This window comes from Alternaria burnsii, assembly GCF_013036055.1.
Source record: "Alternaria burnsii strain CBS107.38 chromosome Unknown 121, whole genome shotgun sequence".
In the NCBI taxonomy this organism is placed as follows: domain Eukaryota; kingdom Fungi; phylum Ascomycota; class Dothideomycetes; order Pleosporales; family Pleosporaceae; genus Alternaria; species Alternaria burnsii.
The window spans coordinates 352,595-372,778 of NW_024066125.1; the positions used below are offsets into that span (position 1 = coordinate 352,595).

The window sequence follows — 20,184 nt, forward strand, 5'->3', positions numbered from 1 at the left end:
GAATGAAGGAGCCATGCTCATTTCCATTGCAATAGAGAGATCCATAGTTCAGAGTATTTCGGATCAACCGCAACTAAAAAGGCATTGCTATGTTCCATAAAACACCATCGCGCTCGCGTTCGCATACGCATTCCCATATATCATACAAATGTCAAAAAACTTCTGGATATCGTTCCTTTGCTCGCAGGAGAAAAACTCAAACTCATAAAGAGTTCCCTCAAAAATGGAAAACAGGATGGCGAGGCTCGGTTCCTGCCGACAAACTCGTATTAGTGAGAGACGTGAAGAAAGGGGACAAGTAAAAAGCAGTCGCATAACTTCCATAAACAGAACAAACGCTAGCAAACAACTCAACTGGCTTTGACAGCAAAAGGAAAAGACAGCAAAAGCAAACCACCACAAACAGGGGGTAGAGCATTGCGAGGGAAAACGGAAATTAAAAACTTCCGCCATATCCATGTCCATAGACAGCAACTCCTGCTGTGTACTAGCTCCAGCAAACCAATCCAGACCTATCCGTCACACCAGGGGTATCCTCAAAGAAGTTGAGAGAAAGAGCGCGCCAATATACGCCTATACTCCGGCGCCGAGATGCTTATGGACGGATTCGTAGAAAAAGATGTCCTGTTGTGTAGTAATAAGAAAGATGGTATGTTGGGTTGAATAAATGAGAGTCGGATCAGTGTCTGTGTGGCGTTTGTAGTCCTCAGATAGCAGGAAAGACGTAGTAATAATCGGGGGTATCGTATCTTCTTCGTGACTTGTCCGTCAGATCGCGCGCAGGAAGTATCAGGAAACGGCCCTACCACCCCTTCTTCCTCGCGAACCGCTTGTTGAGAAGGACAAGGACCTTCGAAACGTTGAACTGGACGTATTCCAAATCAAGATCTTCCTGGTTGTCCTTTTGCATCTCAAGCAAATCGTCTAGCTTGAGGTCCAGTTCTAGAAGCCCGCGGTTCCGTCCCTTGTAATGCAGGGATATGACAAAAGTACCAGGTAAGGGGCTCGTGAAGTTGAAGTATATGTTCGCACGCCGATTCTCGGGTACGTTGCTTTTCTGGATCACGCCTTCGCGCTCAAGCTGCTGATGAGTGAATTTGTAAGGGCCGAGGACCTGGTGTTTTTGCTGTTTCCTTGTCTTGCCTTCGGATTGACTGCGCACGTTGTGGAGATAGGATTTGTATGTGTCAAGTTGGCTGACAAGGAAGCCGTTGTGGTCGCGGATTGTGCGGAAGACTTCCTCTAGCTTGCGTGTCTCCTCAATGACCTTTTCTTTCATGGAACCCAAGTGCACCAGCTCTTGTTCGACTTCATCTCGCAGTAGAGAGAAACCGTCTTCCTTGTCAATGACACCAAGATCTTGCAATTGAGAGAGCAACTCCATGCTGCGAATGCCCTTCTTGACCATGACAGAGTCATTCTTTGTTGTGGCGGCTGCTTCGGCGATGCGATCGAGTCGGAGTGGTCGTCGTGTGATGGAGGTGTTGGAAGGGAGCGAGCGGAGGATCATGACGAACGTCGACTTGGCCTCCATGAAGAAGATCTCCTCTTGCGTAATGTCGAGTGCTGCTGTGAGGTCATCGAGGGGTGTTTCCCATTTGCTGAATAGTGGGAGGTTAATGGCCCTATTTTCTTTGCGCGGAAGCTGTGCTGGCGCGGTGCCAAGTTCCTGTAGAATGACACCAAGATGCGAACTGTCTTCTTTGGCCTGGTAATGTCAGCACGGAAACGTGTGGGAGTCCTTCAATCCACTCACAAGCTCAGCGGCATGTCGCTCTAACAGCGAGTGTGTCGCATACACTTCATTCAGCGTGATAGAAAGCTCCAGGTCTTTCTTGGACAAAGCAACGTAGTTGTCCATTTCGAGGGTATCGTAAAAGTCTTGTACTTCGCAGAGATCCAACAGAAACTTGTTGATCCTCTCCTTGTTTTGGTGGATGAAAGGCTGCAACTTGACCATGTACGGCTCCTTCGCATACGATGGCTTGTTGGCGAGATTCTGCAGCATCTTGGCAATATATGTTAGTGTCCGCTTGGGGTTCTCCGCGGGTAGCACATCGATCAGCATATATGACCTTGGTGTGACAATGGCGGGGTTGATGAAGCGCAGGAAGAAGAAGCCTCCGATGAGGGTGCATATAGTCTGATCTTGGGCATCAGGGTACTTTCGTCTCGTCAAACTTCGAATCTGCTTGCAAATCCATCGGATGCCGTAGGGTGTTTCCTCGAGGCCTTTGATGATGGTCGTGAGGAAGTTGTTGGCAATCTCCATGAGCATGTTGACGCGTGGTGTGATGATGTTCTGTACAGTCTCATTCTCGGCCGCCTGCTCTGCGGTGACGCCTTTGGGCAGGTTTGGGGGAAGTTTTCCCTGGATCTCAAGCTCAGTAACCATCTTCTCGTACACCTTGAGCGGGTTGATCTCAAGGTCGAGATCCTTGAGCTCGATGAGGGAGTTGATGCTGTCCTGCAAGACAACCTTGAGGTAACTCTGACCGGGTCCTCGCCGGGTATATGTAGTCATCATGCGAGAGACTGGAGTGTTGGCGCGCAGAAGCGAGCTGTAGTCTGGGGTACTGTCGAATTGATACGTAAGTACTGACTGTAGTGGGGTTAGCATAATTCTTGGGCATTGAGATGACAGCATACCTGGAACATGGTCAAGAGCAAGTGTTCTTCGCGACTCTCGTATTGGTTTCCGTAGATTGTGAACATGACAGTTTGTAGCAAGGCATCAATCTCAGCCATGGAGACGAGTCGGCAAAGATGGGCAATGTGACGTGGTTCGGACTGGAGGAGGAACAGCAGGTTGCCGTATTTCTGCGTCTTCTCGTCGTTGGGAAAGAAGCCTTCCTGGAGTTCGAGGCCGTCTGCAAGGTGGTCGGCGACTTCATTTTGCTGCAATGGTCAGTACAGCGTGGTAGATAAGACTGGTCAACGCACCTCCTCCAAAGCCATGCGGTTCTGAATCAGCAGGGCTATCCGCGAGTCGAGATAGCGCACATCCTTTTCCAGGACGAAGTTCTTCTTGGACTGCGATGAGATCTTGGCCTTGAGTTCGCGGAGTATCTTCTGAGCTGCCAACAATTAGCCTACTAGGCGCATTACACACGCGTCGTCGCATACCTCTAGCCAGGTCATCCTCAATCTCGAGCTCCTTGTCCTTGGCAGACATGGACAGATACAGGGCGGTAACGGAGTAGCGCTTCGACTGGCGCACCGAGCGCGAGCCATCGTGGGACGACATTGTGTTCTGGCGCGATACGGGGACAAAAGAGGACGAGGACGACGTCGAAGCCCGCGAGGGAGCGTGCAGCATGGAGACTGCCATGTTTGGGGGTCAGGTGTCGCGAAGAGGGCGACGGGCAGGAGGCGGTGACTTTGTTTGTGCGCGCGGTCGCGACAGGCAGGCACTGCGGAATTGCAGCGGTCGGGGCCGTCCAGCGAGAAGAGATGGGCGCGGGTTTGGTGGTTAGGAAACTAGGCGGTGTCTCGGTGGCCGGAGAGGGCGATGGCAGCTGCGAGTTGGTGAATGGTCGAGAGGGGGCCGCGGGGGAGAGCTCAGACGGTGAGTGGACAATGGGCAAGCTGCGACATTCCCGACTGACGGCTCACGTTACTTGTCAGGTTGGGAGTCTTGTGATTAGTGGTGACTTGAGTGACTTGGGACTTTGTTCTTGGGCTGGAGGGACGAAGGGGCGCGTGTGTGGAGTAGTCTTGTCTACAGATTCACGGGTGTTTCAGTCCGTCGTGGAAGAGTGGGCCGGGCGTGGAGGCTGCGAGCTGCACCAAGGTGGGACGTCAAACGAGGCAGGGGCAAACGGGCACCCACAACAACACAATCGACTACCTCGATGCGTGCATGCAGACGATGGGAGCGAGACGATACCCTGCAACTCACTACCTCCAGCTATCCATACCAACAGGGTCTGCAACCCCGTCTGAAACTCTGGTCAGCTGCCCGTTCGCCTCCCCCTGAAAAAACCCCGATCCTCTCGCGCCTCATGTGCTTGAAGCAGAACGTGGCCCGCGCCCAAGCGACCGCTGGTTCCTGGCTAAGGCCGACTAGCCAACGTCAAGCCCGACACCAGAGCAACAACACTATTTGACTTTCCGGCCCGCTATCGCAGCAAGAAAAACATGTAAAACTATCGTGCATCTACCGGAGCCCTGAGCTGCCAAGCGCAGAAGGAAGACGCGCCGGTGCCTTGTTTGGCTTGTACCACGGTAGATGAATGGCGGCGGGCTGGCACCAAAGATGTGGAGGTGGGCCTGTAAACAGACTTGGGTCTCCGTTATCAAGTACCTCATCACTGATTCGGTTTTCCATATCCGTCGTCGACGATCATTGCACTGCATTTCCCATCATCGTCATCTTCGCTCGTCGGTCCGATGATCCTACCCATCTCTCCGTCCTGCTCCATCAAGTAGAAACAACCACGACTATCGCAATGTTGCCAAAACGCAGCTGATAATCCTCGTCCGCGCGCACGCCCGCTAGCGATCGGCAATTTATCGACTATCAAATACCGCGCCCAGGTGTGATTACCATACCAATACACACTTGCGCCACAGGATCGTCTCGCACGGAATAATTGCCAAAAAAGAAGAAAAAGCTTCTGCTTCGGTATGCACATACATTGTACATATACGAGCGTGAACGAATATGCGACTAGCATCAATAGATACAATCACCTTGCAGGGCCCCGAGTCGCTTGCAAATCCCATCACGCCATACAAGGCCCCGCTCCGCTTCCTTCCAAGCAGGAACTGGAGATTGAACAGAGTGATCCTGCAAGCGATTTTAGCGATTCATGTGCTGTGCCTTGGATAGAGTGAACTCTGGTAGCCGCCCACACGCACCCGGCCCGTCTGCAGGATGGAAGACAACACATCCGAGCCTCGTTTATTACCATCACCATAAAGAAAGCAAAAGCCGAGCCGGGAAGGGGATGAATACCAGTTGAGAGGTTATCAATACATCTAGTCGCTGCACCCCCTTCATCCTTAATTCCCAAAGCAGATGATCCCCATCATTATGCGCCGCGCCGTGCCGAACGAATAGAGTAAACGCGAACGCCTGCGAACCTATATAGTAGTACACACATTACATACATACATATATATATACATATACATATGCATACACGATCTTGGCTGCAAGCAAACCAAACAAAGTACCGCAAGAAACCAGGGCAAACGGCAACTCCACACTCTGCTCGCGATCTCTTCGGTCAGACTTTTTCGTGTGTGCGGGTTGGCCTGCTTCGGACTCTGACACCCTGATGCGCCTTGCGCAGTTTGGCGGCGCAATGATCGCCGTCAGTTTTCGGGGCGCACGGGCTTCCAGGCACAAACTGCTCCTCCATCCTCTTTGCGCAGGCCTGCATAGCGCGGCCTGCATGCATGTGTTTGTCCTTGTCTTTTTCTTTTGCGAGTCATGGACCCTTCTTTTCCCTTGCCATTCCACACAAGTTCAGAACCGAGCCAAGAACCGTCAGCGCACCAGCGCCGCGAGGAGCACGTTTACCCCGAAATAGCTGGTTCGTCTTGCGTTAGCTCAAATCTTCATCCAAGCGCACCGCCTCAGGAAACGGTTCGGTCGAGCAAGTAGGGTCTCCACCGGATAATACATGTGGGTTGAATAGAGAGAAAAAAAGACGTTTTTGGAACCCATTTATTTCCGCGCCGAGCGAGGAAGCTTTCACATGGGGCTGCAAATCTCCGTCATGAGAGGTGAGGTGAGGCATCTACCCATGCCGTCTGTTGTGGCCCCCACGCGCTCCTTCCCTTGTCCGCTTGGAGCTTGGGTTCAATGACAGACGTCACGACAATGCATTGGGCTGGAATCCTAACAGAAAGGAAGGAAGGAAACTTACACGGCAGCAGCTACGCTCCAATTACGCAAAGACAGCAATCTCATGAGCTGAGGCGTCTCCCTGACAATCTTCCCCTCCATGCCAACGGCCAGCCCGATAACAATGATCCGTCCGAGCACACTAGGCACTATCGCAAACGCCACGAGGGGTAGTATGAGGAGTAGTGGGAAGGTAATTGCTGGTGGCGCTGACTGAGGGGCCTCTTGCCCGGCTGCCGGCATTGCCGTACTAGTAGCAGCAGCAGTAGCAGTAGTAGCAGGCGTAGACACTGCTGACTTACGGGGACCAATAGTGACCAAGTCCTCATCTTGCTCTAAGAAGCTTGATTCCGTCTCATCGACCGGATCGTGCTCGTCCATCCACTCGCGGTAGTCCTGGATAGCCTGCGCAGGAGCCTGCTCGAGACTTTTCGATACCTTGCTAAAGGATAATAATGCTTTGTCTATAGGTACCCGAGTCAGCGGGAACGACACTTGATCGGTGGCAGCGACGATCGCATGCCACCCATTCTAATCAAGCCACAACTTACTATACTGCTCTAGCTTCTGGTAAATCCTTCCCAAGAGTTCGGTCCTCTTGAAGTGCATCTCACCCCCGAACCGCGCGTCACCCCGCCTGGAAGCAGGATACGCATACCCGTCCTCATCTCTCGGTGTGATCTGGGCAATGCATTCATCTAGGTTCCGTAGTTCTTCTTCTAGTTCACTAGTCTCGTCTTGCAAATGCAACAAAACTCGATGATTCAAATGCTCAAACTTTCTATACATGGGCACGAGACCCTTTTTCCCATTACGGCTATGAGAGCCACTCGACGAACGTGACTCTGTCGATCTGCTGAGCTCGTTGGCTAGCAGTTCGTAGCCCACTACCGTTGGCCTGGTTTGGCTACTGGAAGACGGCGCGTGTTGTTGATATAGCGGCGGTTGTCCGGCGTGTGGGGAAAAGGGCGGGGGCATGTGCTGCATTATATTCATGCCGTCAGGGGGTCGTATCGACAGGGGATGCGCGTGCGCCATTTCTGGGGATTGGTGAGGCGCGTACCCAATGGCTAGTGGAGCTGGGAACGAGGCCATGGGTGCCCATCCAGGTGGTGAGCTGACTGCTGCATTCACTGCCGCGGGAGATGTACCCGAGTAGCCTTGCTGGCTGTACATTGGGATGGGTGGGTAGTTGTAGGCGGGTTGCTCCGCGCCATATTGATAGTCTTGATATGGCTGTGGAGCTTGGAGGATATGGTTTGCTAGTTCGCGCTCTTGCTGTTTAAGACGACTGGCGTGCGGATCGCTTTGACGAGAGGATGTCGACGGAGCTCGACGAGGAATGGTTTTTGTCACATGTTGGTTGGGTACCTGGTTCTTTTGGTTCACTTCTTCCTCGCTTTCTGAACGACTGCCACTCTCGTCGCTGCCTTCTTCTTGGTTGGTTTCAGCTTCTTCTCCAGGGCCATGCACGAAACTACTAGCGTACAACGGCTTTTTAAACTTGCGGAAACCCTGGTTGGGTAGATGTGATGATGTCTTAAAAGACCTTCGTGTTGAGGCTGGTGAGGTCATGGGGGAATCGATGGTGTGTTGTGAGTCTGCTGCTACAGACGACCGTCCATCATCGTGCTGAATGTCGCCTGATGATGACGAGGACGACGACGAGGCAATGGTTGATGGAGGCATGGCTTGAAGATCTGTGGGCGTAGGCGTAAAGTTCTCGCCTGTGTCGTCGCTGGACTGGAGATATTGGAACACTGCTGGTTGAGTAGAACTCATACTGTTCAAGGCAGGACTTTCCATAGTCGTTGACGCAGACGGACTATGGCTTTGATCAGGCTCTAGATACTGGGCGACTTGGTCATAACCGCTGTACGGCCTCTGCAATACTGTCGAGTTGCTGTCACCTGAGACATCTGATTGTTGCGTCACACTCGAGACAAGAGAGGGATCTGACAAATTGGCCATGTTCCCAGCATGCCGCTGCAAAGAGCTTCTCTTATCACGTGTGTGCGAGCGTTTCACGGCGTTGTCGCCAGTATGCCGGCGACGGAGGACCTTCGCATCGGCTGAGGAGCTGACAACGGAGCTTCCTCGACGTCTTGTTCGTGTGCTTACTTTGCTCTTGCTCTCTTTTATCTGGCCGAGCCTGGGCATGTAGCCGATAGTGCTTCCGTCCTCATCCAGCTCTTCCTGTTTGCCTTGTGATGTCGATCCCGTATCGGTATGGTGCGAGTCGCGTCTCAGGAGCTTCTTCAAAGTGTTGCGAGGCGGTTTATTCCGCTGTTCGCTCTCGTCATGGTCGTCTCCACGGGGCGGTGAGGCTGAAGGCGGGGTGCCTTTCGAGCCCGAACTGGTGCGAGATGGACGACGTCTGGTGTAGGGTGCACTAGTAGCAGAACTTTTGCCTATGTCATTGAGGCTTTCGTAGTGGTATTTGGGATCGCCTGGTGTAGGACTTCGCTGGCGTGAGGGTGAATCAGAGCCCTCAAAGGGTGAGGTGTGGTCCGACTATGCATGAGAGTATCTACGTCAGTTCCAAAAGCAATCTGGTAGTTCAGGGTAGAGAGGCAAAGAGCGTGTTTATGTTATCTACCCACCATGCTACGTAGAGTTTACAGGGTACAGATGCTGTCAGCAGAGGCGGTGCTTGCGTCAATGGATTTGATATTGGCGGCGATGGCCTGGCGCGGGGATGGTGATGGTGTGAGGGAAGTGAATATAGACAGTGACGCGATGTGCGATTCCTTGCATGCTGAAGCGATTACAAGCACACGTTGTGCAACGAGAGAGGCTGGAAAGGGCAACGCAAGCAAACGGTGGATGTCGTGGTACGCCTCAAGGCCTGGTGATTGTCACGGCTGGAGTGCGCCATCATCATGGCAATGCAGTATACAGAGGACGAAGAGAACGCATGTTGAACTGAAAGAAGCAACGACGAGGAAATTCAGCCAGTCAGTCACCGCCTTGTGTATGCGGTTAACGTTGGCTGTTGACCGGGAGTGGACCGGAAGTGCCGCGCTGCTACCCAATGACGTTGCGATAAGCCCGTCAAGCGACGATACCCCACAATGTGGGTCCTATCGTCGCTCGCCCTCCCTCCCTCCACGCCTCCACCGTCCGCTGAATCCGTCGATCCGCGTCGCAGTCATGCACTCGAGGCAAACTTCTGTCCAGTGGTGAACCATCTTGTTATTGCTTCGTGGAAGGACCGCGAGGATGCATCCTCCGCCGTTCACTCGCTGCTCAATCACTGCCACGTCAACAAGCTACTGCAACAACGACCAGGATCGTCGAGGTGAGCAATTCCGGTTCACTCCACTCAAAGTCCACTCCACGAGTTTCGCAACTCAGCCGTTCCCCGGGCTGGGGATCCTGGCAGATGGCAGGCTCTAGATTTCAAACCTAAATATCTCCACGCCAAGTTTCGAATACCTAAGGCGAGCAGATTCTCAGACAGGTCAGGCGTGCATGACGTCTTCAGTGTTTCGGTAGCATGCAAATCTTACAACAACGTAGCAGACTTCTCCAGTTGGAATCACTGCAATCTGAGGACTCTGTCTAGTACTTTCAACGAATGTCGCATACGAGGTCGGGGTGGGTGATGGCAACATCAGCCTTGCTTCGCCACATGCGGGCAACGTCTTCAGCCTCGCATGCAAAGTGGGAACTGAACACCATCTCTACCTGTCTGCCTTGATCCCCCACGCTGGGACGATGCAAGTAGCCTTGAGGCGCAGTGTTGCCTAGTCGTCGTTTGCATAAGTTGCTGTGCTGTGGCATGACAGACGATCAAGTCCTCTTGTCCTTGATCATCCTCAATGGTCTCCATTAATATCAATCCATGTCATGTCGCCATTGCCAGCAGACCTTCCTTCAGTACCGGAGAGAGCTCTCACCAAGGACCACATAGGCGAGATTTCGACAAAGACGACTAGATATAAAAACCGCCGATATAGGGGGAAGGCGCACGACTGCTTGCCAAAGCCACAAGAGTCGCCAGAGCCGCAAGAGCCACCTGAGCCGTCTGAGCCGCCTGGGACGTCTGAGCTGTGTGAGCTGCCTAAGCTGCCTGAAGATAGTATTTTCATTCAGGACCGGAACCAGAAGGTAGCTGAAAAGAGGCCTGATGCAAACTGCGTATTCTTACTTTGGGGTTCTGGAAACTCTGGTAACTCCGAAAACTCTGGAAAATTCACGGCCTGGGCTGTGGATGTTCCAATTACCGATGCTGAAAGTGAACATGAGATCTTCGCTTTGTTAGCTAAACAGTATGCTACACGGCTTGGCTTCTTGCGAAGATGTCTTTCTTTCCAAAAGTTCAGTAGGCTCAGGCCCGTTACTGTATGTTCCAACCATTTTGTAGCGTACCTATTCGTACTAAACCGAAGTATAGTTCCGATTCATCAGCCGCTCTTCAAAAAGATTCTTAGCCCTCGCTGAACCTTGGGACCTGGACAAACACCGCAAGATCTTTTCTAAACGACAAGAAGAAGCGATGGAGGTTATTCGACCTATAACAGACTTCGATTCCGATGATCCAGGCCACTGTTATCGCGACAACAGCTCGGGAGAATATGAACATTGCAACTATGCTTGCCCTTTCAACACATCAGAAGATGATGATGATGTCCCAAAGTGTCCGTTCGAGGAATGGGAATTCTGCAACGATCAGCTAAAGTGGATCGAATATGAGCCTTCCCTTTCTTCCTACTTTCGCGATCCAGCTGGTGCCCGTTCTCAAAACATACTCATCGGCTTCTATGGACATCGCTTCATCCACGAATATAGGTAAGGCTTGGGTACGCACGATACAGAACTCGGCTAACGTCAACACCATTAAGAAACATATTTTTGCCTCCTGCTCCACCCCAACCGCAGCAACGTCGACTACAGAATAGAGATATAAAACTCAATGGATTGTACGTTGAAACTAAGCTGGATCGTATCAGATGTGTGTCCGTATTCCTGGGTATTCTCCTTTGTGTGATCGCTGGCGGAAGGCTTGTCTGGGGTACCTGGGAGATAGTGTTTGGCGCTGGAAGCTTCTTCGTCGCTTTGCCGATGTTAGTATTGACACTACTGAGTCATTATGAAATGTGACAATTTACGGTAAGTTTGATAACAAAAGCGTCCATTGCAATGATAAGACTAAGAAATTATGCAAGTAAAGAGTACCCGCGCCCGACCGCGACCCTGTATCGATTGGCGTAAAATGCAAGAAACTAATGACAGTAAGGTACCCCATCCGATACTCACTCGAGCAACGTAAATCTGCCTCTTTCTTCATCTTCCCCTGGTGACCGCATTGCAAACGAATCCGGTAGAACTGACTTGGATGGATAATTCGAATGCGCCTCATTCGCTTTCTTTGGCCCTTCCCATACGTTATACCCGAATTCTATCAGAAAGGGCGCCCTGAAAATGGACATAAGTCAACTTATGGATCTCAGGAAGTTTGCACGTTCGAAACTGACCATGTTGAAAGCGCGAGCATCTGTCCAAATGTCCATTCGTTATCTTTGTTATTGTCTCCGGCGCGAGATCGTATGTCGAGAGTCAGTTTTACGAACCAACCGATGAGATACCACATGGCGCATAAACCCACCCCAATGATTCCCCACCGTATCACAGCAGAGAGCCGTCCGAGTAGTTGAGGTCGATTTCGAGCCATAGAAACCAGGTAGTCGACAACGTACGTAGTAACACCTAGGCACAGACAACCAGCCGCTGTCCAGCAGAAGATTGCCACTCCATTGAATGACTGCCCTTTCAAACATGGATCTTGATAAAATCCTCCGTAATCCTCCCAGTCCGATTCGGACCCTTCGTATATGTAAGAACGTAAACTGAGTGAGGCCAGAACGATAGCCATGACGTCTATAATCAACAACACCAATACTCGTCCTTTGTATCTTTGAAGTATCTCCGATGCCGCAAGGTGTAGTACTAATACTGCGAGGACTGAGTATAGAGGAATCACCAGCAGAAGTATCCTTGTGGAACCTTGGTATGCCTCAGTTTTCGAGATTGAACATACGGAGGCGATCAACAAAGCAAGTGAGAAAATCGCTGATGTTGAAAGAAACTCGCGAGTTGAGTCGAGCACTGCGCATAAGATCCACCTGAGTGGGGGCCACATCCGTGGTTGATTCAGTTGTTGGTTGAGGTTGACTGTAAGGATTCCGCAAAGGTATACTGTGATCAGAATAGCTTGTATGATGTATGTGGCCAGCATCTACACGAATTAGCATATCTTTTTGTTGACGTGAGCATCCCCAGCATTGTACTCACACCGACTCCGGCAATGTCAGGGCTACCCTCCCAGCCAAGAGCTTCGCACAACCGGTTGTCGCATTTCTCCCAGGCAAAATTTCCCACCTGCAAATGGAGATAGCTGCCGTTGACAGACCAGTCCCAGAATTCTTGATTCATAGGTGGTTTTTCCAGTGAACCATTTCTGACAGCTTCGAATCCCTGCATAATCGCTTTATAAACGGTTTCTTGAGAACGATATGCGACCCAATACATGGCCTGCCCTGTCAGGTTATATTGCAAGTAATTCCAAATCTCCATGATGCTGTTGCAGTTGTCGTCCCAGTACTGATAAGGATCGAGCTGTTGGAAGTCGTATTGTGTGGAGTTACTCATGACGGGTAATCGTTAGCCAGTAGGTCAGCTCGTAAGCTTGCGCAAAGGAGAAGATGATGGTATGCGAGTAACGGCCTTGGGGGAATTTCCAGTAGATCTAATCACGATATAAAGACGGGTGTGTTTCTTTCGATCGTGGAATTCATAGGTCTCCGCCGAACTCTTATAACCCTCCCACAGGGCTGAGTCCGTACGCCACCTTCTAACTATAGTAGGCGTGTATCGATACGCACCAGCTGAGCAGCCATCTAGACTCTTTCGTTCGCAGTGAAATACTGGTTCTACGAATCGTCTCATCGATTCGAGTGCTCGTGCGCCTTTATCGTGGTTTGAAACTTCCTATCGTCTACTGAAGATCTGCTTATAAGGACCACGATAAAGCCACTATGTTGCTGAGTGCAGGTGGGGAGAAGGGCAGAGTGGCAGTTTACTGTACGGTGTGTAGATGGAATATTCTGCGTGATTTGGAGGCGGAGGTGCGGCTGACTATAATATTGCTTTTGAAGCAGGCTGTTAGCAGTGGCGTTTTGTGGAACGCTTCCGATTTGCCTTCGCGTTGCATGTCAATTCAGTCTCGAGGTGGTAATATCAAGATAAGACTTACAAGGTAGTGGTATGATCTTCAAAGCTTCTGGGCATTAGAAATGCAAATAGTCACATATTTCTGTAGATCGAGTTCTTCATTGTAGACATTTCGAATGTACAGTGCTGCCACTATGAGTACGTACCTAGGTACTGAACCTGGGAAGCGATCTAGAGCTTTTTTTTCTGTCGTTCGCATAAGGCCATCTTTCAACTGCAAATTATGGACGTCGTCTCATGTTCAGCTGGTAGGGAAGGTGACCACTGTGACGCTTCGGATCGAGGGATTGGTGTTCACCTGACGCTCTTAGCGCCCACCTAGGCGGGCTTGCTGCATCCAACCCAATAATCCTGAATCGTCCTTCCACCTCCATCTTCCGCAAGTGCATGTTGAATGTCAAGATTGACCACGATCACAACTGAGTTTTCTAATCCTATCATTTCTCAAAACACAATATGTTTGAATTGCAGGGCTCGTATATTGCATCTACGAGCGTTGCAAGCATCGCGTCGTGTTCTGCCAAACTCATCTTGTAACAATCTCGAGGTCTGGTAGCGGCCAATATCCGTATTAATAGGCGACCCCAATATGTGACTCTCTAGCCAATCCCCATCGAACAAAGTGGTAAGAAAATGGTCTTTCCACGAGGCTCGCCACACGGTAAATTCAATTTCACACAAACCCAATCCCAACCTTTTCTGCTTCAGTCCTCCAAGACTCTCGTATTCCATCTTCACGATTCCAATCTTACCCATCATCATGGCTACCCATACCGACGCTCCACCTCCCTACACTCCTGGATCACCAGAATTCATTGAGATTACAGCCACGACCATCGAGCAAATGGAATCTGCGAATAGAGCTCTCGAAATCATCGCATACTCTCTTCTAGTCAACCTCGAAATCATCATATACTCTCTTCTAGTCAACCTCAAAATTATCGCATACCCTCTCCTAGTCGACCTTAAAAGTATCGCATACTATCTTGCAGTCGACATACCGAAGCTTGTCAAAGCAATCTCCTTCGAATGGCCAACCTACAACAGTTTTCGTGCCTCGTGCCTCCAGAAGAAAGAATGCGCCCTCCTATTGCACCTCTCACAAACACACACCAAATATTTTCCCAACAAACGTTCACCTCAACAACACGAGCAGACATGTCACAATATGCCTACACGCACGAGAGAGCAGCAACATGAACTAGACATTCTGAACATGAAGAACCAACACGAACTAAACATTCTGGACAAGAAGAGAGAGTTGATAATACTGGTGATGAAGTGGCAGACCATCCACCTACTTGTTATATGCATTAGTGGAATCATCTGCTTCCTAGCTGTGTGCCTCACATAGATTACACGCACCGTCAAATCGCCACGTCAACGCTAGAAGACAACCGTATGCTCCTTATCGAAGCCGTCGAGCCCAGCAGAACACTCAACATCGATCCAGGCTTCACCCTCCACCTCATAGCCGCCTACGCAGACCGGCACACCAAAAACCTGGAGGCAGAAACGCAAGCGCAATCTCCATCGCTGACCTCGTAAAGTACTCGTACGTCTCCGACACTGGCTCGCATACCCGGTTGTACCTCAACGTCATTTCTCAACTTGTTCTGCAATTGTCGCCTAATCATGTGGTAGAGAAGGTACTTGGATTGGCACTGGAAAAGTATGGCGGGGGACTCTGCAGTACTATATCAGATAGCTAACATGAAGTGCTGAAACGCAACCCTCACATCCCAACCGCATTATGTCATATCTTAACGTTTTCCTCTCAACGCAACTCAGAACTCGCAGTGAAGCTTCCCAACAGCCACCTAAAGGTGACTGGAGTCAGCATAAATCCGTTCCTCTAGAGGTGTCTGACATACCATGCATGTCACTTGCAATCATTGCAAGCGTATGGCGTCTCGATGGTCGATACGGTAACCGTGCCGTCACACTTGCCTCTGAGCGTGCCACTGCAAGTAGACTTGGATCCTTCCTTAGTACACCCACAGCCGTTGTATTTTGTATCGGTCCTTGAACACATAGCTTTGTTCGGGTTTTGTAAAGATTGAGAGTGAGGAGTTACTTGTTTGAAAATGCCAATCGCAAACCAGGCTGCTCCGCTGATTTGTACGTATATTCTTTCTTGGCGGTGATTTGTCATGTCGTGAGACATCCTGTCTATGCTGTGTAACCCCAGCTTATCTCTTGCTTGCATAAGAACATCTGACCGGCGAATGCTGTGACAACTACAGCTGACGTGTTCACCTACTTGCCTCAAGCCTCCTCATATGATCCCATGCGTAATCCAAAGCGATACACTCCTGCAGCCTCGCCCCATCATCCATGCCGGCATATTACAATACCATACTCATCCCACAATCCGTCCCCTCAACCCACTCCTCCCCAGAACCTCGCTCTCCTCCAACCCATCAACACTAACCTCACTCTCTTTACTCCCCACCTTCTCAACCTCCATCTTCGCCACCCCTTTCCCCCCTACTCCTACACTACCCCACCCCCAATTCTCCTCCACCCACGTCACAGGCCAAAGTACCACCGTGCCCGCGACACAGAATATCGTCGCCCAGACCTGCCATAACCAGATCAACATCCACGCGCCCGGTGCAACGAAGCGGATCCACTGGTCGACTTGGTACAGGTCGTCTTGCTTGGAGATGTGGTAGAGGGGTTTTGACGAGGTGTTGGACGGCGACGTTGAGTTCTGCGAGGTCACGTCTGCGAGTAGAGAGTGATTTGGTTTGGTTTCGGAAGCGGATGTGGACGAAGAAGCGGCGATGGAAGCATACGAGGGCGGAGAGGCCGACCGACGGAGGTACAAGACGGTGGTAAGTCGCACTGGCGCGTAGTAAAACGGTATCAACCAGATGCGGAAGATTTGGAAGATTGTGACATAGAGTATGAGGTTCTTCTCATCGAACGCTGTTTCCCCTTCTCGTTAGCCATCTTGTCCTGTACACATGCAAATAGCCAAGTAGAGGGGCGTTGAGACGTACCAACACTTTGCACCGTGCAATCGATCCTCGGACTCATAATCTTGTACCATCGATATGTCCGTTCAACCAGCCATCTCGAGTTTGGCCTGCTCCATGTACGGCAAAACGGGTGGGAGAAGGCGGCATCGGGCGTAAAGTATTTCTCGATCGTTGCGCGCTGCAGCGACGGTGGAGATTGCGTGAGGAGGTGAATTACTGCGGGGATTTCCTTGACTGGAATGCGGGAGAGTTGTTAGCAAGGAAGAAAAGTACGCGCCGTCAAGCCGGACTACTACCGGGAAGCACATTGGACAACGCCAGGGTAATGGAGGGTGCGACAAACCTGGGTCTTCCATCTTGGAAGGCGATAACGGGGCTGTGAAGGTGCGGCGCGAGGTTTGTAGAACAGAGAGCTACGCCGGGTGTGGATGTCGCGGATGGAGGTTTGAGACGCGACCTCGGAATGTCGCGCGGAGGTGACGTCATGCAGATCACAGCTTCATAGCTCCACAGCCTCACTCCATGATGTTTGACCCAGGTCCGGGCATTGGGGCAGGTAGCTTGGTAATTACTTTGATTCTTTACTTCTTGATGATCATTATGCTATCTTGCCGCTCTTGCAGCATCGTGGAATCGTGAATCGAACAGCTTCCAAGGTTGCATCTACTGCGACCTGTACTGCTGAATCTCCGCCTCGTCGAGATGCCTTAGCTTGTTTACGCTTGGTGCCTCCCCAGTCGCAATGCCCTTTGCCAACTCAACCAATCCGCCAATCTGTGTTCGCTTGGATACAGCGTATTGTGCGGTGCTGGCCTTGACGCGGATGATGCCTAACGATTGGCGTACAAATCAGTTCATGTTTCACAATTAATCTGCATAGAGTGCTTTCTTACCGATACGGGGGTCCTCGGGTCCACCGTCGTGTTTGCCATCACCAAGGTCGCCGATCCACGCCTTGAGCGCGGGGGAGTAGTGCTTACGCACGACCTCGCGGTCAGTCTCAATAGAGGCATGACCAGAAATGGATGCCCATTCGCCAGAGCTGTTGATGAAGCCAATGTTGACAGACTTGTGTTCCTTGAGGTCATCTGTCTTGCCAGACTCGGTGTTGGTGTGGAAGAGGAGGTCGAAGCCGTGGCCCTCCTGTGTAGCATACATTAGCGCCTCTTCAATGCCTATGATGAGCCATTAGTGGTTGGAAAACATACCTTGGCAGCCAGAGCCATAGCTCTTGAGGCCAGGAGGTCGCTGTCAGCAGCCTGTGTGGTCAACAGGCAGAACTTGGTCTTGTCGACGAAGTTGAGTAGGTCCTCGCACTTCTCCTTGAGGGAGGGCTCCTCAAGGTTCTTCTGCGTGTAGGGATCGGCCGTCTTGGAGCCGGTATCCGCGTTGCTAAAGCCAGACATGTTGAAGTTTGTTGTAGAGAATACGCGTTGAGGTGTGGTGTGCTTGTGTGATAGCTGCGGAGATGGCGTCAGCTTCGGTACGCAGTACAATGTCCGAGAACTCTTTCGCGCTGTTCTTAAGATGCACTGAGAAAGAAATCGTGACTGAAGCATACCTTCTTGTAGGTGATTTGGTGGTAGGCAGGTAATTCGTGTATCAGAGAAGGAGAGGATATGGCGCGACTTTGTATTGATATTGAGTTTGCCCTGATGATGTCATTCGCAGTGGTGCGCGCGTTGGAACCACATTCATCCACCCCACTATGTGGGGTAGCTTCATTTGGTGTCACCCGGCTCTAGTTTTACGGGTGGTCTAGCATGTAGCTCAGGGTCTTGCGTCATGTCATGCTTGTTCAAGCTAGGAATCAAGTTCTAGATGGCTGAGTAGTACATTCACTGTGTTGGACAACAGCCCGGGCGCAACGTTAAAAATAAGATGGTGACATTATCCCTCTAGATCTGCTGCGCGTCTAAAAGAGAAACGTCCTTCATACCCCACTCCGTGACCCCGTCCAATGCCATGCCATGCTGGTATCCCGTGAACAGTAGCGGAGAATATACCGATTCCAAGCTAGAAATGAAGATGTGGGCTAGATCCTAGAGTATGCAAAAGCAAATGTCTCGGATATAACATCCAAGTTCCGAGAGGCTAACACCTCTAGTGACAAATTGTGACATTGCGCGCTCTATGCGTCGGCAGCTGTCTCCTTGTCCTCAATTGACGCCTTCTTGAGGTCGTCAGCAGCTGTCTCCTTGTCCTCAATTGACGCCTTCTTGAGGTCGTCAGCAGCGTCTGCCGCGGCGTCCTTCTCCTGGTCGTGCTCAGCCTCGGCGGAAGCGCTGCCGTTGACAGCTTGGTTCTTCTGCGCAGGCTTGCGGGCAGCATCTGTGCTGCCGTTCGCGGCGTCTTCTTCGGCCTCCTCTGCCTCGAGGCGGTCAATCTCCTTTTGTGCCTTGGCAATGTTCTGTAGATAGTTAGCAGAGTCTTAGCAGCCAGATATATGATGACTTGCCTCCTTGGTCTTGCGGTCCTGGTCCTCTTTCCAGTGCTTGAGCTTAGCCTGGAGCTTCTCGACGGTGGCAGGGACTTCCTCCTGGTTTGAAGGAGGGTCGACACCGACCTTGGCCAACTCCTCGATGATACCGATGTTGAGGTTGAACTTGCCGGGAGCAGCAGCAGCGCCGCCCTTCTTTCCCTTCTTGCCCTTCTTTCCGCCGGTACCGGCGAAGTAGCTTTCCTCCTCAGTGTCCTTCTTCGATATACGGGTTCCCTTGAGGCCCGAGTCATCAACGGTGCGCTGGGCGGAAGCGGCGAACTTGCTAGCGGCGGTGGTCTCCTTGGGTGGAAGCGCGGAGGGGTCGAAGTGGCGGATCAGGCCCTCGCAGGCAATGATCTCGTCGCCGTACGCAGGTGCGCTGGCTTCCTCGAGACGCTTGGCGGCCGTCTCCTTACGCTTGCTGGCGACGTACTGAATCTGCTCCAGACGTCTCTTCTCGTTGCGAATCTTACGGGCCTGGAACTCGTAGTCCTTGAACGCGCGCAGCTGCTGGAAGTAGTTGTCCTTGAGCTCCTTGCGGGCCTGGTACTTCTCCTGCTGCACTGCGCGCGCCTTGTCTGTCTCCTCACGAAGTGACCTCAGGTTCTTGAAGGCCTCGTCCTGCTCAGCCTTCAGGCCATCCAGCTCGGTCTGGAGCTTGGTGTACTTGTCGCTGAGAGCCTTGTTCTCGGGGTCGTCCAGGAGCTTCTTCTGCTCAGCGATCTGGGCCTTGATGTCGTCAATCTTCTTTTGTTGACTGTCGAAGCCGGAGAAGTTCTTCTTGGCCTTGTTAAGTGCGCTGATCTCGGCCAGGGCCTTCTTCTCGTCTACTAGCTTCATCATGCCAGTGTCGACCTGCTTCTGCAGACGGGCAATCTCCTGGTCAACATCCTCGGCCGACTTGTAGTTGGACTTGCCCTTGGCAGTCTTGAGCTCGTTGAGCTGCTGCTTAAGCTGCTCGTCGAGCTTCTTGATCTTCTCGAAGATGGCGTTGCGTCCGGACTTGTTACCCTGCTGAGACTGGCGGATGGCGTTAAGTTCCGTCTTGAGCTCCTGCTGGCGCTTTGCGTTGGGCGAGTCCTTGTTGTTAGGCTTGGCTAGGTCGAGCTTGGCTTTGCAGGCGTTCTGTCCATCGTCAGCAATTTTCCTGTGTGATGTGGTAGTGTGCGATGCAGTCACCCGCCGGCTCATGGCCGTGCGACTGCGCGCATTACACCAAGACATGCACTCACCAGCTTCTCCTGGGCGGCGGTGTGCTCCTTCTCCAACTTGGCGAGCTCCTCCTTGTACTTGTCCTCGTCGGGCTTGTCAGGCTTGACAATCTGCTGCTTTTCCTTGGGGGCAGCAGTGCCGTTGGTGGAAGTGGCCTGGGCGGCGGGTGGTGTTGCGACGTCGGCCATGGTTGCTGTGCAGTCAATTGGGCTGACGAGTTGACTGAGAAATACAGCGGTGGGGGAAGATCTGCGAGACCTAAGTAGACCGCCGAAAAGTGAGGGTGGAGGGCTAAGGGCGGTGGGAGGACAACTATTAAATTCGAGGGTCTCGAGTGAACCACGGGCGACATCCTGGCAACTTTTCCCGAACTTTAGCGGGCGGGCTAGTGCCGCCCGCAGTCTCCATCA

General features: G+C 51.7%; 9 protein-coding genes across 9 annotated transcripts; 3 read left to right on the top strand and 6 right to left on the bottom strand.

The window, feature by feature from the left end:
- Window positions 1-802: 802 nt before the first annotated feature.
- On the bottom strand, window positions 803-3,331 carry GT037_010120 (rho gtpase activation protein; the record flags this gene model as incomplete). Its single annotated transcript, XM_038935167.1, has 5 exons — window positions 803-1,708; window positions 1,757-2,602; window positions 2,650-2,898; window positions 2,944-3,077; window positions 3,127-3,331. The coding sequence occupies 5 exons, from the start codon at window positions 3,329-3,331 to the stop codon at window positions 803-805; spliced, it is 2,340 nt and encodes a 779-aa protein (XP_038782258.1).
- A 2,544-nt stretch (window positions 3,332-5,875) lies between these two features.
- GT037_010121 (uncharacterized protein) lies at window positions 5,876-9,541 on the bottom strand (the record flags this gene model as incomplete). The annotated part of the gene is made up of 3 exons (XM_038935168.1): window positions 5,876-6,321; window positions 6,409-8,371; window positions 9,449-9,541. 3 exons carry the CDS (start codon window positions 9,539-9,541, stop codon window positions 5,876-5,878), a joined length of 2,502 nt encoding a protein of 833 aa, XP_038782259.1.
- Window positions 9,542-9,709: 168 nt separating this feature from the next.
- On the top strand, window positions 9,710-10,655 carry GT037_010122 (uncharacterized protein; the record flags this gene model as incomplete). Its single annotated transcript, XM_038935169.1, has 2 exons — window positions 9,710-10,204; window positions 10,257-10,655. The coding sequence occupies 2 exons, from the start codon at window positions 9,710-9,712 to the stop codon at window positions 10,653-10,655; spliced, it is 894 nt and encodes a 297-aa protein (XP_038782260.1).
- A 95-nt stretch (window positions 10,656-10,750) lies between these two features.
- Window positions 10,751-12,511, bottom strand: GT037_010123 (sorting nexin-41; the record flags this gene model as incomplete). The annotated part of the gene is made up of 3 exons (XM_038935170.1): window positions 10,751-10,916; window positions 11,986-12,098; window positions 12,155-12,511. 3 exons carry the CDS (start codon window positions 12,509-12,511, stop codon window positions 10,751-10,753), a joined length of 636 nt encoding a protein of 211 aa, XP_038782261.1.
- Window positions 12,512-13,853: 1,342 nt separating this feature from the next.
- GT037_010124 (uncharacterized protein) lies at window positions 13,854-14,447 on the top strand (the record flags this gene model as incomplete). Its single annotated transcript, XM_038935171.1, has 1 exon — window positions 13,854-14,447. The coding sequence occupies one exon, from the start codon at window positions 13,854-13,856 to the stop codon at window positions 14,445-14,447; it is 594 nt and encodes a 197-aa protein (XP_038782262.1).
- A 118-nt stretch (window positions 14,448-14,565) lies between these two features.
- GT037_010125 (uncharacterized protein) lies at window positions 14,566-14,805 on the top strand (the record flags this gene model as incomplete). Its single annotated transcript, XM_038935172.1, has 1 exon — window positions 14,566-14,805. A coding segment is annotated over one exon (240 nt), but the record flags the coding sequence as incomplete, so codon positions are not given.
- A 650-nt stretch (window positions 14,806-15,455) lies between these two features.
- GT037_010126 (uncharacterized protein) lies at window positions 15,456-16,436 on the bottom strand (the record flags this gene model as incomplete). Its single annotated transcript, XM_038935173.1, has 3 exons — window positions 15,456-16,036; window positions 16,102-16,314; window positions 16,424-16,436. 3 exons carry the CDS (start codon window positions 16,434-16,436, stop codon window positions 15,456-15,458), a joined length of 807 nt encoding a protein of 268 aa, XP_038782264.1.
- Window positions 16,437-16,743: 307 nt separating this feature from the next.
- Window positions 16,744-17,486, bottom strand: GT037_010127 (bli-3 protein; the record flags this gene model as incomplete). The annotated part of the gene is made up of 3 exons (XM_038935174.1): window positions 16,744-16,910; window positions 16,974-17,223; window positions 17,289-17,486. The coding sequence occupies 3 exons, from the start codon at window positions 17,484-17,486 to the stop codon at window positions 16,744-16,746; spliced, it is 615 nt and encodes a 204-aa protein (XP_038782265.1).
- Window positions 17,487-18,211: 725 nt separating this feature from the next.
- GT037_010128 (uncharacterized protein) lies at window positions 18,212-19,962 on the bottom strand (the record flags this gene model as incomplete). Its single annotated transcript, XM_038935175.1, has 3 exons — window positions 18,212-18,510; window positions 18,535-19,687; window positions 19,795-19,962. 3 exons carry the CDS (start codon window positions 19,960-19,962, stop codon window positions 18,212-18,214), a joined length of 1,620 nt encoding a protein of 539 aa, XP_038782266.1.
- Window positions 19,963-20,184: the final 222 nt, after the last annotated feature.